At 37.6% G+C, this 16,174-nt stretch overlaps 1 protein-coding gene and 1 pseudogene across 3 annotated transcripts in view; one reads left to right on the top strand and one right to left on the bottom strand.

Moving 5' to 3' along the window:
• The window catches only part of Ofd1 (OFD1, centriole and centriolar satellite protein), a 38,054-nt gene extending 21,908 nt beyond the window's left edge, over positions 1–16,146 (bottom strand). Inside the window, exons 1-9 of one of the 3 annotated variants that reach the window (XM_026784811.1) lie at positions 15,870–16,146; positions 15,499–15,597; positions 11,756–11,956; positions 9,176–9,244; positions 9,064–9,094; positions 5,200–5,307; positions 3,553–3,689; positions 3,070–3,243; positions 1,182–1,288 (exon numbers count right to left, since the gene is read on the bottom strand). In XM_026784811.1, coding sequence (XP_026640612.1) covers positions 1,182–1,288; positions 3,070–3,243; positions 3,553–3,689; positions 5,200–5,307; positions 9,064–9,094; positions 9,176–9,244; positions 11,756–11,956; positions 15,499–15,591 — 920 coding nt within the window. In that variant the 5' untranslated portion in view covers positions 15,592–15,597; positions 15,870–16,146. Of the gene's footprint in view, positions 1–1,181; positions 1,289–3,069; positions 3,244–3,552; positions 3,690–5,199; positions 5,308–9,063; positions 9,095–9,175; positions 9,245–11,755; positions 11,957–15,498; positions 15,598–15,762 lie in introns of all 3 variants that reach the window. The other 2 variants (XM_026784810.1, XM_005358734.3) reach the window with 2 other exon arrangements.
• On the top strand, positions 8,102–8,584 carry LOC101985728 (annotated as a pseudogene).
• Positions 16,147–16,174: the final 28 nt, after the last annotated feature.

The following is a 16,174-nucleotide window of genomic DNA, read 5'->3' as shown; positions in this document are numbered from 1 at the left end:
CACCCACTGAGACAGTGGAGCTGATCTATTGGGAGCTCACCAAGGCCAGCTGGACTGTGACGGAAAAAGCATGGGATAAAACTGGTCTCTCTAACAGTTGATTCTAATGGGGAAAAAAGGTTATATGCACACACTACAGGTGGTGGGCTTGCTAGCAGTCCCAGGTAAAACTGAAGGATGAAGCATCCTGAACACTTAGAACATGTTAAGTAGCACCCCTGCCCCCATCACAAGAAATGGTTCCATGACAAGCCAAGTTAAACCACATTTCCTTATTGGAGTACAAAGTGGGTAAATGGAGCAGGCCAGGATGCCTGAAGTTCAGCTACATATAAGAAACTATCAGGTATGATAACTGAAGGCAGCTGCAAAGCAAAGTATATGCTGAAGCATTAGGAATACCTCCAAGTTGTCTAGCCTCAAGGTGCCCAACTTGTTATCTAATAGTTTACAAAGAACTCCAAGCTCGCCTCCCTACAAGCTGTACCTTCTAAAGCAGTTGATTATCACCTTCACAGCCAGGACTTTCCCTGGCAATTTTGCTTTGTTTTGTTTTGTTATTAGGTGGGGTATCAACACAATGAGAAATAGCTCTACCCATGACAAGTCAGACTATTGTATTTCCTTTCTTTGAGTACAGAGCATGTAAATGTAGCAGGCCTGAACATCTGATTCAAGTATCCAGGCTGACCTAGAACTGACCATGGAGCTTAAGCTGGTCTTAAACCCCTGGAAATAACCCTGACTCACCCTTCATAAGTGCTGGGATTACAGACATACACTACCACACTAGGTTTCTATTTGGCTGGGGAGATGGCTCAGTAAAGAAAGTGCTTGCTGTACAAGCATACGACCTGAGTTCAGATCCCCAATATCCATATAAAAGCCAGAAATGGTAGGGGTGATGAAAGAAAGGCATGGATGCACAGAGCTTGTTGTTCAGTAAGTCTAGACAATCAAAGAGCTTCAAGCCAATCAATGAAAGACCCTGTAAAAAATAAGGTGGTAAGTGATAAAGATGTTTGACATTGACCTCTGACCTACATAGGCACATATGGGTGAGTACACTTGCATATACCCTTGCAGACATTACACACAAAATCTTTTGGAAAAGGCTAGAAAATTTAAACATAATACTTAGTACAACTTTTGCACATCCAAAAAGAACATGTATTACTTACAATTCAAAAGCTTCAATTCTTTCCTTCAGCTCTGCCTCTCTACCTCTAAGCAAATCTATGTCATTTAGTAGAAGTTGTCTTTGAGTATAAATTTCTTTTGTTTCAATCTGCATAGGAAAGCATTTATTATTAACAAGCAAGCAAAATAAAATAAAAATACTAGAACTCAGACGTTACTTCCTAAATTCTAGAACACACTGAAAGTTACAGATATTTAGGGTAACAATTTCTCCTTGAAGAGATTTCATCAAGATTTGCTTTTTAAGTCTATATTATAGTTTGCATAAAAATGTACTTTTTTGTAAACAAAATTAGTCCCTCAATGAATGATAAACTACACTGTGCTATATTCCTAACATCCCTAGTCTAGTTCTTTAACAACCCTCATATTCCCTTACTCAAAAATTTGATGTTCTGAATCAGCACGAAAAACATTAAACATGTGCAGTCAGCAATGATTCCAAAATAGAATCTCCATGGTGATTGAGGATGGTGCCTAAATGTTTCAGTTTATGGGTCATCCAGTGACCATCCAGTGAACTACCAAGTGAATGGGCTGGGCCATCCCACCACTGAACAAAACAACACCAGGAGCAGAAAAGTTCCTCGTCTTTAAGGATCTCATAATTTGGTTGAAGGAAAAACAATCACATGAGGATGTAATGATCTCACACATGAACTATATAAAGACCACATGCAGGAAAAACACCTGTATGAGTTACTCAGTGAGCTGGGGAAGAAGTCACTGAGGTGACATGAAGAATAGTACAGCCTTAACAGGGAGAGATGTGGACAAAGCATCCAAAGGCATGGTATCTTCAACACTTTCATGTAATATTAACTAAATAGGGATCTAGTCAGTCACCTATGTTGAAGACAACATAGGTTAATCTAAACATAACCCAGTATCTTAAACATCTATGCTTATTCTTGTAGATGAAATTAGTCCATTTCTCAGATATGCTAGACACATAGTAGAGGGGTCCTATTTAGTACCAGATAACAGGTCATATTGAAAATTCCGAGCAATGATGAACTCTAGGGGGAAGCATTTCTATTTTGAACATTTTCTGACAACTGTTCTAGATGCACACTGAAAAGAGTACTCCAAGTCCCGTTTGGCTGAAGACACACTCTTAGCAAACAGGTTTTCCTGAAGGAAATCTCTGTCTGCAATGTGACTGGGCTACTCTGAACAGCCTCTCAGACCCTACTCCTAGATCACTCTGAGACTGCCATATATCCTCATTTTCCCTAGAATGGGGGCCCCTCCCTTTCTTTCCTGGTTCTGTCTTTTCCCTCTTCATCCCCTAGCAGAGCCCCAAGGTCTTTAATTCTTGACGCTGTCTTTCTCAAATCAAATGAAGCTTGTCAAAACAGCATTCCTCAACTGCTGCTACCTTCCCACCCTCAAGGAAAGGGAGGAACAGGTACTCAGAAATGATCAATCCTCCCCAGAGTCAGAACAGAAACCTCTTGTCCAAGAACATGGCTTGCTCTTCCACTTTCAAGTTGATGCCTCAGTTGGGTGTTGTAATGGTAATATCCTCTCTGCTTTAAAGAGCTGCTCCCCCTTGTCCAATAGTAACTATTTACTTCCAAGCCTCTCCCTGAAGCCCTCTCTCTCTAATTTGCCTAACAAGATAGATGCTGTTTGCCGAGTGTCTCCTAATCCCAGAATGGACATTCACTCCAGTTCTTTCCTTTCTGCCCTGCAGAGCAAAGACTATGTGGGCTTGTCTGAACTCAACTGTCTCTCTGCACTCTCGACTACCACAGTTCCACCTGCTTCTCTAGAGCCTTGTTCTATCAGCTGTCCTTTCTGGATCATAAACGAAGCCACTAACAGCAAGACATAGCCACCCAGTAAATTATTTCCAGATATTACCTCTCGGTGCTTTTTAATTCTTTCCAGGGTGTTTTTTTCCTGAGAAATGAGGGCTTCATTTTTAGCTTGACAAATTCTTTCAAATTCATTCCGGAACTCAGCCATTTCTTTTTCAAACTTTCTTTTCTCTTCCATCTTAACTTTTGTTATTTCAGCTTCTCTAAAATACTTCAACTATGAATGGAGCATATAAACGGAAAAAAGTTACTAAAAAATAGTACAAATTCACTCTTCATTAGGTTACTAATAATGTTCTGTCCAAATACATCTTTAATCCATTTTTAGTTTTATCTCATTTACTGTCCTATAGGATTTGGGCAAACATGTGAACAAATGACATCAATGGAGAGAAATGTACATTAACAGTATAGTACTCTACTCTTTAATAAAAACTTTCAGATATTTCCCCACATGCCTAAGATTAAGACCATAGAAGATAAGTTAAAGTAGCTCTCATTAATAGCAGCAAGAAGTACAGCTTACCTTTTGACACATTTCTACCTGAAGCTGGTGTTGTATTTCTCTCTTATATTCATTTAACTTTGTCTCTAAAGATTCTAGCTTGGGACGGTGAGGAAAAGCATCTGCAAATTGTTCATCGATAAGCTGAAACTTCTCAGCTATTAAAAAAATAGCACAGCCAATTAGGAAATATAAAATCAACTCAGTCAAGTATGCAAGAGGCCCAAAGCAGACTATACTAAAAGGGAAGTGTAGAGATGCCTGCTACCTACTTTGAAATATATTCAAGAACCAAGATGGATAAGTGGACAGATAAGTGATAAACAAGTATAATTACAAATGTCACAGCAGCATCTATGCAAGCAAATAGTCTCTCTAACATTGTTTCAACTGTTCTGAATGTTTGAAATGTCAATAATAAAATGACAAGTAATAAATCAACCTCTTCTCAGTTTCTAAGTGCAGAGACCTTTGGACTTGGATTAAAGTTGACACATGATCAAAACAAGGATTTTAAAAGTATAAAAACTATGTACTTTAACTCTTGCATTTTACAGGTAAGGAACAAAGAGTTTGAGTAACTTCCAGAGGGTCAAGCAACTACTATACAACCAGGCCCAACTCAAGGCCTCATGCCAGATCTCTTTCCAGGAGGCTCTTGGTCCTTAAACCAACCAGATAGCCAAATCAACCATGAATCAGAGGATAAACCTGAATGTAGAGTACAATCCCATGCACAACAGCACATATGGGAAGAAAGAGATAGCAGGAGTAGATTAAAACATCAAGCGTTTGCAGCAGGCATAATTGTGAGCATGTTTTCCAGCCACTTCACTTATTTTCCAATGAGCCATAACCACACAGTCTGATACAGGACTTTCCAGCCACATGTAGTCACTGAGTATTTGAAATGAGCCCAATCTGAGCTGTGTTCTAGTGAATATAAAACACTAGATATCCAGGAATTACTACAAAAATGTACATAAAATATCTCTTCCTGCTGCTTGTGGATCTGGATATAGAACTCTCAGCTACTTCTCCAACACCATGTCTGCCTATGTGCCACCATGTTCCCTGCCATGATGATAATAGACTAAACCTGTAAGCCAACTCCAAAAAAAAGAAATTCTTCACAACACTAGAACACTGGCCAAGACACATACTAATTTAATGGCTATAAAATAAGGTCAGAGAAGATGAGTTTCCTAGTTAAGACAGATTAAATTCCACATGTAAGGAAGAACCTGGTCTTGGGATCCCTATATGAATGATCAGTGTAGCCCTGCCATTCAGGATAGATTATGAGAGTGGAAAGCAATTCCTGGTACATCCAGCAACATAATTTCAGACAAAAATGAATCTCCTTGTCACCTACATACAGGTAGCATTTTTCCAGATCAGGGAAAAAAATCACATAGTATGATAAATACAGCAATTTTCTTCTCCCAAAAATAAAACAGGTCAAGGGAGGTGGTAAACATCTGAAAATATCAGTATTCCGAGGAGGCAGAGGCAGTATAATCAAAAGTTTGAGGCCAGCTCTGTCTACACAGTGAGTTCAAGTCTAGCCAGGGCTATAAGTTGAGACCCTGTTTGAAAAAATAATCAGGCAAAAACAAAATAATAACAAGATACCCAGTAAAATTGAAGTAAGAAGGCTATAATTACCTAGGGATACTTTGCTAGGAAATGTGTCACTTGTTTGCGTTTCCACGTCACAGCTCTCTTTAGTTTGATGATATTCTGCCAATTCCTTTAAGAAACTCATAAGAAAACCTATAAAAGCATAACACATAGTTTTGTTTCAGAATATCATTCAACCATTGCTTTATTGCTGTTTATAAGTCTTGGTTTATAACATCATTTGATTATCAAGGAAAGGTCCTTCCAAGCATGATATAAACCTTAAAATAAATATAGAAATTGCTATAACCACAAAAATTATAAATTTATATATGTCATAAAATAAAGTGAAAAGACAAATGATATACTGGAAAAGATTCTGCAATACTGAGAGGCTTATCATAATGCCAAAGAACTCTTAGCAATCATCAAAACAAAAAATAGGAAAAGGCCTGGACAAAATTCACAGAAAGAAAATTTACATGGAAAATAAACATAATCACCTTTTAAATATTAAACAAATGCACAGAAACTCATAAATAAATATAAATTAATAACATAAAAGACATTTTCTACATAACACTGTGAAGATTAAATCACTGGTGTCAAGTGTTGACATGGGGAAAGCAATTTGTCAGTGTCCCTATATATTTCAAATGTTCATTATTTTAACCTAGTTATTTTGAGTTTACACTGCTGTACTAACTTTTGATAAAGTCACAAAATGTGCATGATGCACACTTATTGCTTCTCATAGCAAAAAAACAAATGACTGAGTCTCCATCAATAGGGAATTAAATATGTTTTTAAAAACTGGCCTAAACAAGGTGCTGCCTTAGCGCAGTAGGCACAGCGTCGGTCTCATAAAAATGATCTAAACAGCTAGGCAATGGTGGCACATGCCTTTCTTTAGTTCTAGCACTTGGGAGGCAAAGCTAGGCAGATCTCCATGAGTTCAAGGCCAGCCTGGTCTACAGAGTTAGTTCTAGGATAGCCAAGGCTACACAAAGAAACTGTCTCAAAAAAACAAACAAAAAAATGGTCTAAACAGTTGAAAGGACTTCTGCTCTATCACCCAAGTTACAATCTTTTATCCCTCTCTACTAAAGATGTTAAAAATCTATTCCCACAACTGTAACTTCTTTTCCATAAGCAGAATCATATGGAAACCTCACAACTCCCCCTTATAAACACATCACTCCCCTATCTAAAAATTATACACAAATTATCTAAATTCTCAGTCATAGAGTCAGTTCCTTCTTTCCACCATGTGGATCCTGGGGATGGAACTCATATAGTCAGGCTTGGCAACAGGCTCCTTTATGTGCTGACCCATCTAGCTGGCCCAAATTTCCCATTCTAACAGTGAGAAAGTTGGCTCTTACTATCTACTACCTATAGACTTAACTGCAATTTCACAATTATTATTAAGTCCTTCCATATAAGTAACTATCACCTACATTACAGTCCTTCAGCTGCTAGGCTCCACTAATTTACAATTAGGATGCTCAGCCCTCCATAAGCCTAAGTGAGAACATTACAGTAACACTGTTTGGCCACAGTCTACATCTATCCAGAGATCACCTAATATCCTAAATTTGAGTTGTAGCTCTCCTTGTACTGATTTTTGCCAAAATTAACAAAATGGTTAGCAAAGAGCTCTATCCAAATTTTGGTACTTGGATGCTTAACACAAATGCTACTCAGTTTCTCTGACTTCCAGAAATGTTACCACATTAAATAGCTACTAGTCAGAAGTTTTTTGAACCAGAAGCATTTAAGTACATTATGGACTCATGGGCAACAATCTTTTAAGGCTATTACAAATATCTATAGTAAAGTCGATTATTTCTAAATATTGCTTCAAGTTCTAAATTTCCTTCTCAATATTTTGGCAACAACTATTAGTGGCATAGTTTAGGACAGTGCTTTCTAATATGGCAGCCATGTGGGCAGCTGAATTTAAATTCAACTAAAGCCCAGTTCACTGTTCAGTCACAGTAGCCCCATTTCAGGTACCACATGAACTTAGTGACCACCACATGAGACAGTAGAAATAGGCATCTCCATCAAAACCAGAGTTACATTAAATAGCACATGGCCTTGAAGTTCAGAATGTAGGGTCTATCTATTCATATACTTAGCAGTATGGGATAAAAAAGAGTCATTTTTATTTTGTATAATAATTCACTTGTATGTCTAAATACACTTTATTTTGTTGTACAAACTGATCTAGCTTTACCCTTTGCGAGCTGTTTGACTCTGGAATGTGGGGTCAGTTGCCATAATAAAATTCAACTGGGATGATCTATGTTGTAGGAAGCCTAGAACATCTTGTAAGCCAATTAACTTACTGCAAACATCACTTCCAAGAGCTCTGGCAATAAGTCAAAAAGTAATGGCTAGCTGAAAGTAGACATGCAAATGTTTGCTCATTAAGTTCCAAGCTTATGAACTTTCTAGCAGAGATGACAAATCAAAAATCTAAACACAAAAGGACCACTGTGACATGTCACAGGCTACTTAAAAAAAGACCAAGAGATTAACTATCAGTAGCAGCTAAGTTGCCAGTTTATGTTCAAGACACAAATCCTAATACCAAGTCTAAAGTATGGTCTGGCAACCTTAGTAATATCAAAGCCAGGGTTGAGGTAATTCATCAAAAATGTATGAAAGATTAACTATCAGTAGCAGCTAAGGTGCCAGTTTATGTTCAAGACACAAATCCTAATACCAAGTCTAAAGTATGGTCTGGCAACCTTAGTAATATCAAAGCCAGGGTTGAGGTAATTCATCAAAAATGTATGAAAGATTAACTATCAGTAGCAGCTAAGCTGCCAGTTTATGTTCAAGACACAAAGCCTAATACCAAGTCTAAAGTATGGTCTGGCAACCTTAGTAATTATCAAAGCCAGGGTTGAGGTAATTCATCAAGAATGTATGGCCTTTTTTCCCCGACATCTCAGGGAGGCTGCAGTGGTCGTCGCCACTCTCCGAACTTCATCATGCCGCCCAAGGATGACAAGAAGAAGAAAGATACCAGAAAGTCGGCCAAAAAAGACAAAGACCCAGTAAATAAGTCTGGTGGCAAGGCCAAAAAGAAGAAGTGGTCCAAAGGCAAAGTTCGGGACAAGCTCAACAATCTAGTCCTGTTTGACAAGGCTACATACGACAAACTCTGTAAGGAAGTGCCCAACTATAAACTTATTACTCCAGCCGTGGTCTCTGAGAGACTGAAGATTCGCGGTTCGTTGGCCAGGGCAGCTCTTCAGGAGCTCCTTAGTAAAGGGCTTATCAAGCTGGTTTCAAAGCACAGAGCCCAAGTAATTTACACCAGAAACACAAAGGGTGGAGATGCCCCAGCTGCTGGTGAAGATGCATGAACAGGTTCAATCAGCTGTACTTTTGGAAAAATAAAACTTTATTAAATCAAAAAAAAGAATGTATGAAAACTTAACTTATAAAAAAGCATTAATATTTTAAAGAAACTGATATATTTAACACTTCATAAATTACATTTGAGGGGGATATCTAATATACAAAAATAGCTAATGTTACTAACTTTTTTTATGGGGCGGGGAGCTATTAAGCAAATGTTCTAAACATTAAGTGTTCTGTAAAGAGTATTTTTTATTTGTTAGTTGGGCTCTTGAATACTGTCTGCAGTGTCCTTACTTGATTATCAAAGACTTATTAAAAACATAGAATGTGGGGAAATAAGGTATCTTTATCAAAATAACATATGAACAGTTGCTTATTTAAAAGCAAGCCATGGTCAGCAAGGAAAATCAAATGTTCTGATTCTACTTAACTTTCCTATTCTTCTCATTAAACCACAAGTTTTATATTTTTGTATGAAAAAACATATATAAAAACCTTGCTATTCTCCACAAAAATGAAGTCTCCTACCTTTTTGGTTTTCTTTATCAAATCCTGAAATCTGTTAAAAGAAAATATTTTACCTTTATTAAATTACTCACTTATAAGTAGCAAATCAAAGTAGCTCATAAAACACTCTTACCAATGATTTGTACAGATTGGATGAGGGGTTGATTCGAATGAGCTGTAATAGATCCTGCATAGTAAATACCTTAAAGAGAGAAAAAAAGCTTAAGTATCCAAATTTGTCTACCAATAAGTTTAAATGATATATTACTGAATATAAAATTAAGACTCATTTCGATTTAAAATATTATATATAATTAACCTAGTAATGCAAAAACAAAGCTTTTATGTTGCCAACAAGTTACAATAAATATACTGAGGTCAGAAGGATCAAATAATTTGTTGCTTTTTAAATTACATCTATTTATTTTTGTGTGTATTGGGAGGAATGAACATGCTATGGTGTATATGTGGAGACCAGAGGACAATTTGCAGGAATTAGTCCAATCCTTTTACCATATGGGACCTAGGACTCCAATTCAGGCCATCAAACCTTAATAGCAAGTACCTTTTTCTGCTGAGCCATGATGCCAATCCAGATAAAATATTTTTAACCAAGTAATTAACCTCCAAACACTAACAGAAATGATAGAAATCATGAATGCCTTACAGATAACACTCAGCTATTTGGTGAACCAGGGGATTTATGAATGAATTTCAGGGTCCTTACAGCTATATAAAAATGTGAATAAACTTCAGGTTTTATTATTCTAAACTATGAATGACTACTGTGTACCTGAAATAGTTTTAATCACACAGCTATTCTTGATATACATATTTCTACTATAGTATGTATTGTGCACTAGCTCTATCCTTAGGACACTGAGAAAATGTATTTTCACATGGTTTCCCTTTAAAGAAGCTCTGGTTGGCATTTACATTATTAGAAACAATTAATGATATGAACTGGTTTAATTATTACTGAGAGGGTCCCTGCAGGTGTCATACTGCACAACGCGATCGGAATGAAAACCCGGTACAGATTGACTTCGCTGACCTGGATCACACTTAGAGAAGTCTAATAACAGGTAGTTTATTTCCAATGTACTTAAGCCCAGGATAATTTGGAAAAAGTTTCCCGGTGTGATGCAATCTCTGATTCAAAAGGAAACATAATTACATTGAAACTCAACTCAGGGCACATGTCGTTTCTTCCAAGAAGATAGGTTCTAAAAATATACTACCTGTACTAGCCTTAAGGACCTAAGGGTCTGGCCTGGTCTCTACAGTCCTGGTTGTAGGAGCTTGATATGGCATGGCCCAAAAAATAATGTAGATCACCAGGCCATCAATCACTTGCAATTCTCAGCTTTCTGGATGGAAGAATGTGTTTTTCATTTTTCCCATTAGAAAGACAATCATGTAGACTTAACATTCCTGGTTTCTCTGGAGATCAGTGGGCTCATGTACCTTCATGTCATGCTTCCAACATATTACTATAATTATATAGCTATCACATAGTAATCAAAATTGTAAAATGTGTCATAAGAAAGAAGATGAGCTAAAAATGAATTCTTGTTGTAAGACTTGTTTTAAGACAGGGTCTTACCATGTATACCTGGTTGGCCTGAGACTCACCAAGCTGGCCTAAAACTTGGGATTCTCCTGTCTGTCTAGTGCTGAGAATACAGATGTATGCCACCATGTCTAGATTAAACAATAAATTATTTATGCTGACAAGTTGAATATAGTTAATAAAGTATACCATATTTGTTCATCAGAATACTAACATTGTTCTTATTTCTTAAAACTTTGAGACAATTGCAGAACAAACAAAAACAAAGACACACAGAGAAACATCAGGAATGAATCCTAATGTAAAACATAGACTTGATTGACAATTTGGTGCCAATTTGGAATCATTGACTACAGCCAATGTATCCCAAGATGAAAAATGATCATTGTGTAGGACTCTGTGCATGTGGGAAAGATAAAGTATATGAAAACTATTTTCCACTCAATTCTGCTACAAGCCTAAAACTATTCTAAAAACAAAATTCTATTTTAGGTAATGTACAAGTATTGAGAATGTTAAATCTGACTTTAAAATAATTAATAAAATATGACTATAATGTTCAACAGTGACAAGAACTAGTTAAAATCATTAGAGTAATAAGACATAAGGAATGTGCTATTATTATAGATTTTCTTAAATTATGTATTTTGCACTTCTCTTATGCAAAGCAGAGAAACACCTGCAGCCATCTAAATGAAGAACATGTTAGAAAACAAAATGTTCTGTCCTGCAATGCTATTTAGAAGCAACTCACCTTGGGCAAATCACTTCACCTGTCTACATTCTGCGTCATCATTTGTAACACATGTGCTCCCTGCAGTGGACCTAGCAGTGCCAGTTTCACAGCGAACATTACAGAAACAGCAGTTACCAGTCTAACTTAAACCACATGGACTGTAACATCACTTTCAGCTCCAAAACATTTTGTGATTCCACACACCACTATTTTACAAAAGACTGAAATACTAAAGCATTAATAACAGTCACATTTGATAATCATTTGTGCACGGATGACATAAATCAAAGATGAACAAGAAATGAAGCTAGCCAGTCAAAAGACAAGCAGAGGAATTAGATACCACTTTACGGTTATTAGAGGAAGAAACTGTCAAGAGAAAATTCAAAAATACCAGAATTTACCTTTTCTTTTGCCAAACCACTTTCTGGAAAGAACACAGAAAGTGAATATTCATAGCCACATCTTTGTAAGTGATCTGCCACCAGCGAGTTAGAAGCGCCTATTAGGAGGGCACTCCCTTCCACTGAAATGGATGGAGGCTTCACTTCTCCACTCAATACAGGATGCATCAATTCATGAATTAGCTGTTTTCGGAGTTGTGTCTAGTGAGAAACAAAAAAAAAAAAAAAGAAAGACAAAAGGAGATACATTTTACCAGAATAGAAACACACACAGATCTGCCACATTAATTGAATTCTTTCTTTCACTTTCAAAATGAATCTAGATCCATGGGCAAAAAGTAGGAAGCACTTCTTTCACAATTTATCTTATCCCTAAGTGGGCTTGGACAAAAACTTTCTTTCCCCAGTTCCTACACCCACCATCCATAGACCATAATTTGACATCTCTAAAAGCAATTTCAGCTGTTTATGATGAAGAAATTAAGCCATGTGAAAAATTTTGCCACTTCATCTCAACTGTGGATTGTGGCAGTCTATGATTCAAATAAACTGGGAAATTCAAGGTCATCCTTGGCTCTATAAATAGTTCAAGACCAATCTGGGCTACAAAGACCCTGTCTCAAAAAAAAAAAAAGGAGTTAAAAGTATCTGTTTTATAATCGTGGGAATTGAAGTTTAGATTCTAGTACTTATAAACAAGCCACCTGGGTGTTCTGCCAACACAAGGGATCAGACAGCCTATTCTGGTCTGCCTGCATATACAAACACACACACACATATACATGCACTCAGGCAGACATATATAAAATAAATCTTAAAAATATATAGTAGTATGAAAGGGCAGTTTTCACAAAATGGGAGGGAAACTCAAAGTATGAGAGAAAAGATTTGTGTCACACACAGCTCAGAAATGGATTAACTAGACCAAATATAAACAAATGATTTGACAAGTTTCATTTAATATATACCTAAACTGGATGCAGTAGAAGATGCCTGTAATCCTAACACTAGAAAGGTTGGGGCAGGATGATCCCCACAAGATTGAGGCAGGATAGTGAGACACTGTCTCAAAAAAACCACCAATTATGACAAAACCCACAAAATAAACAAAAACACTCTATACCTAAATGACTTTGTAATTGACTATAAATACAAATTCATATCAAATAATAAAACAATATAAACTAAACCACTAAAAATTCTATAAAATTTAAAAGTTGTAGCTTAATCTATATCAGTCATTGAATTTAGAAAGTAAAAATTAGGGGCTGGAGAGATGGCTCAGAGGTTAAGAGCATTGCCTACTCTACCAAAGGTCCTGAGTTCAATTCCCAGCAACCACATGGTGGCTTACAACCATCTGTAATGGGGTCTGGTGTCTTCTTCTGGCCTGCAGGCATAGACACAGACAGAATATTGTATACATAATAAATAAATAAATATTTTTTTTAAAAAAAAGAAAGTAAAAATTAGCTAAGTTTGAGAAAATGTCATCCAGTTGGGCTAATAAGAGACTAAATAGCCAGCCATGCTATAGCTGTGAAGTGAACAAGGCTAGCACAAAAGGGCTACAGACAAAGATACCCATTGGTCAATACCAAATAAAACTGAGATGTGAGGTAAAGGACTATCAAGTGTAATTTGCAATGTGACATAACCAGAAATGAAAAGATTCTTCTATATTATAGATTAATAAAATGTAATCAACCCAGGTGGTTGAATCCAGTATCACTAATGGGGGAGTGAGTTGACAAAAGATAAAGCCTTTCTAACATTTCAAATGAGAGAGCTGGGGAGAGGGCTCGTTGCTAAAATACTTGCTGTGCAAACATAATAAGCAGACTTCAATCCCTAGCATGTACATCAAAAGCTAGGCATGGTGCTGAATGTTTGTAATCTCAGCCCCGGGGAGATGAAGACAGGAGGACACCTGTCTTTATTCACCTTGATAGCCAACCAGCCTACCCTTATCAGTGATCCTTGATCACAAAACACAAAATGGATGGCTCATAAAGACAGAAATATGCACATATGCATATGCAACTACATACACAGGAGCCAGAACACACAAGGGCACACATCCCCAAAAGTAAATATTCAATGACATGAGAATAAAAAAATTTAGTTTGACTATATAAAATTAGGCATCAATATTTTTAAAGCCAAATAGAACACGAATCAATAGCTTCTATTAAGAGAGCTCTTAAAATATTATCACCCTAACCATGCTCAAGGAAAAACAGATATAAATGGGCAGAAAAGTACAATGAACTTAATAGTCAAAGAAATGATCGAAGCAATGAGATTTTTTTTTCAGTGTTACACTGTTAAAAGGTGTCAGGGCAACACTGAAATATATTACCAAACTGCTTGTGAAATATAAACTGTAAAAACCATTTCAGACCCAGATACATACACTGGTAAAAATGTTCATACCCCAGGGCATAATGGCACTGGCCTGTAATCCCAGCACTCAAGAGGCAGAGGCAGAACACTGCAAACTGGCCAATACCTACTTATGTCTCTTTCTCAGAAATGGGATTTCTCTATGCTAGACAGAAAATGACAGGCACAAATAGATCATGTGTAGACTTTAGTAGAAGCTAAGCATTCAAATAGTAGAAAGTTACCTGTGTGATGTTTGACTAACCAAGATGAATCTGTTGCTGCTAAAAGCAAGGATTTCAAGCAACTTGAGCAAACAAAGAAAGGCTCATCATATAATGTAAATTTTAAAATGATACATACACCTTATACCAGTTTATAGTTATCAAAGATGACTCTCCCTTCTGCTTTCTTTGTATTTTCTAGACAAGTCTTACGTATTTTATGAAGTTAATAAAACAATAAGAGTGGAAAAAAATCAGGCTCGCCTTTCCTTTATTTCCAATTCTAAATGTAAAATGTATTTTTGAAAGGCATATTGTAATGAAACACATTGAACTAACTCATTCCACACTTTGCTGTTACCCAAATTTAAGGTGCACTAGTACATATTTGCTACTCACAGTAAATATTCACTCTAATATATTCTATTTTTATTTACTATTATTGACACAGGGTCTGACTACGCAGTCATGACTGACCTGAAACTGGCTAGCTAGCCGAGGCCGCCCTCAAATCAAGAGATGTGCTTGCCTCTGCTTCCCAAGTGCTGGAATTAAAGAAAGGCATGCGACAACACACCTGCTACCATTCCAGTATAGATTAAAAAAAATCCATTTCTCAAAACTGTTACACAATAAGCAATAACTTCTTCATATTTGTCTATGTAGTGTCATCAAGAGACTCTAAAACCACCTATTCTGAAAAGTGTACATCTACGGAGTTTCTTGTTTTTTAGTTAGCAAAGAAATAACAGGTTTCATTTTGTGTACACTGTTGTGCTCACCCGTCACCCTCCCCACCCTGTCCTGTCCCCACCATTGTCCCCCTTCTGCTTTCATTCCATATACATAACAGGGTCAAATCTAGATTGTAAACAAGATTTGTAACAGCACCTCAGACTTATTACAATGTTTTCACTATATACATGCTCTGTGCTACCTTAATGTTGGTTCAATAAACCTATTATATGGTTTTTAAGACGACTGAAACTCAACATTTTCAAAATGTAGCTCACCGATACAATCTATATTTTAGTGATTTTGGAATCCAAGCCCTGGCTGAATTTAAATGTGGAACTACCTACTGTCAGAGGTTACACTGGTGAAACTAAGGACAGCCATGCCTACATCTGATACCTTAAGTGTGTCCAATATACCCCGATCCTTAAACGTCTGGTACAGCTTTTTGCGCAGTTCATCTTGACTCAACACATCACACTTGAGGGACATGGCGGACTGGAAGAGAAAATGATGAGTTACCTAGCGGCAAAGGAGACCTGGATTTCAGAAATCAGACCAGTGGCCTCCCGGAAAGCCCTTAGATGCTTAACGGAGCTCTAACGAACATAAACAAGGGACTTGCTTTCTTACAGACCCCTGGGAAGTGGCAGGTGGAACTACCTGAGCCATCGTTATCTGCTTCTTCCCGAGCTCGCCCCTCTACGGCCAGGCTCCGTGGTCAGAGCAGGCCGCGGGTGGAGAGGGAACCCCTGACCTCCGAGACCAACCTGTCTCTGGGGACCCGGGGAAACAAGGGAGCTGAGCACTCAGCCCATTACCCCGGCACGCAAGCGCACTTCCTCCCGCAGGGTGAAAGGGTGGGCGGGGCCGTGACCCAGGAGAGATTCTGCACCAGAGAAAGACGGAGACCAGAGCGGCCGCTCAAAGACAGTTTTCACTGCACCACAGCTAACGCCAACTCCGCTCTCTCGCTGTCTGCCGGTCCAAAGCACCGGACAAACGTACCCGCCACGGGTTGGAGCACTGTGACGCACACGCGAGCTCAGGCCGGACGCTCCCGCCACGTCTCGCG

Source organism: Microtus ochrogaster, chromosome X (assembly GCF_000317375.1).
Source record: "Microtus ochrogaster isolate Prairie Vole_2 chromosome X, MicOch1.0, whole genome shotgun sequence".
NCBI lineage: Eukaryota > Metazoa > Chordata > Mammalia > Rodentia > Cricetidae > Microtus > Microtus ochrogaster.
The sequence above is the reverse complement of the archived record's forward strand: the minus strand, read 5'-3'. Positions and strand labels throughout refer to the sequence as shown.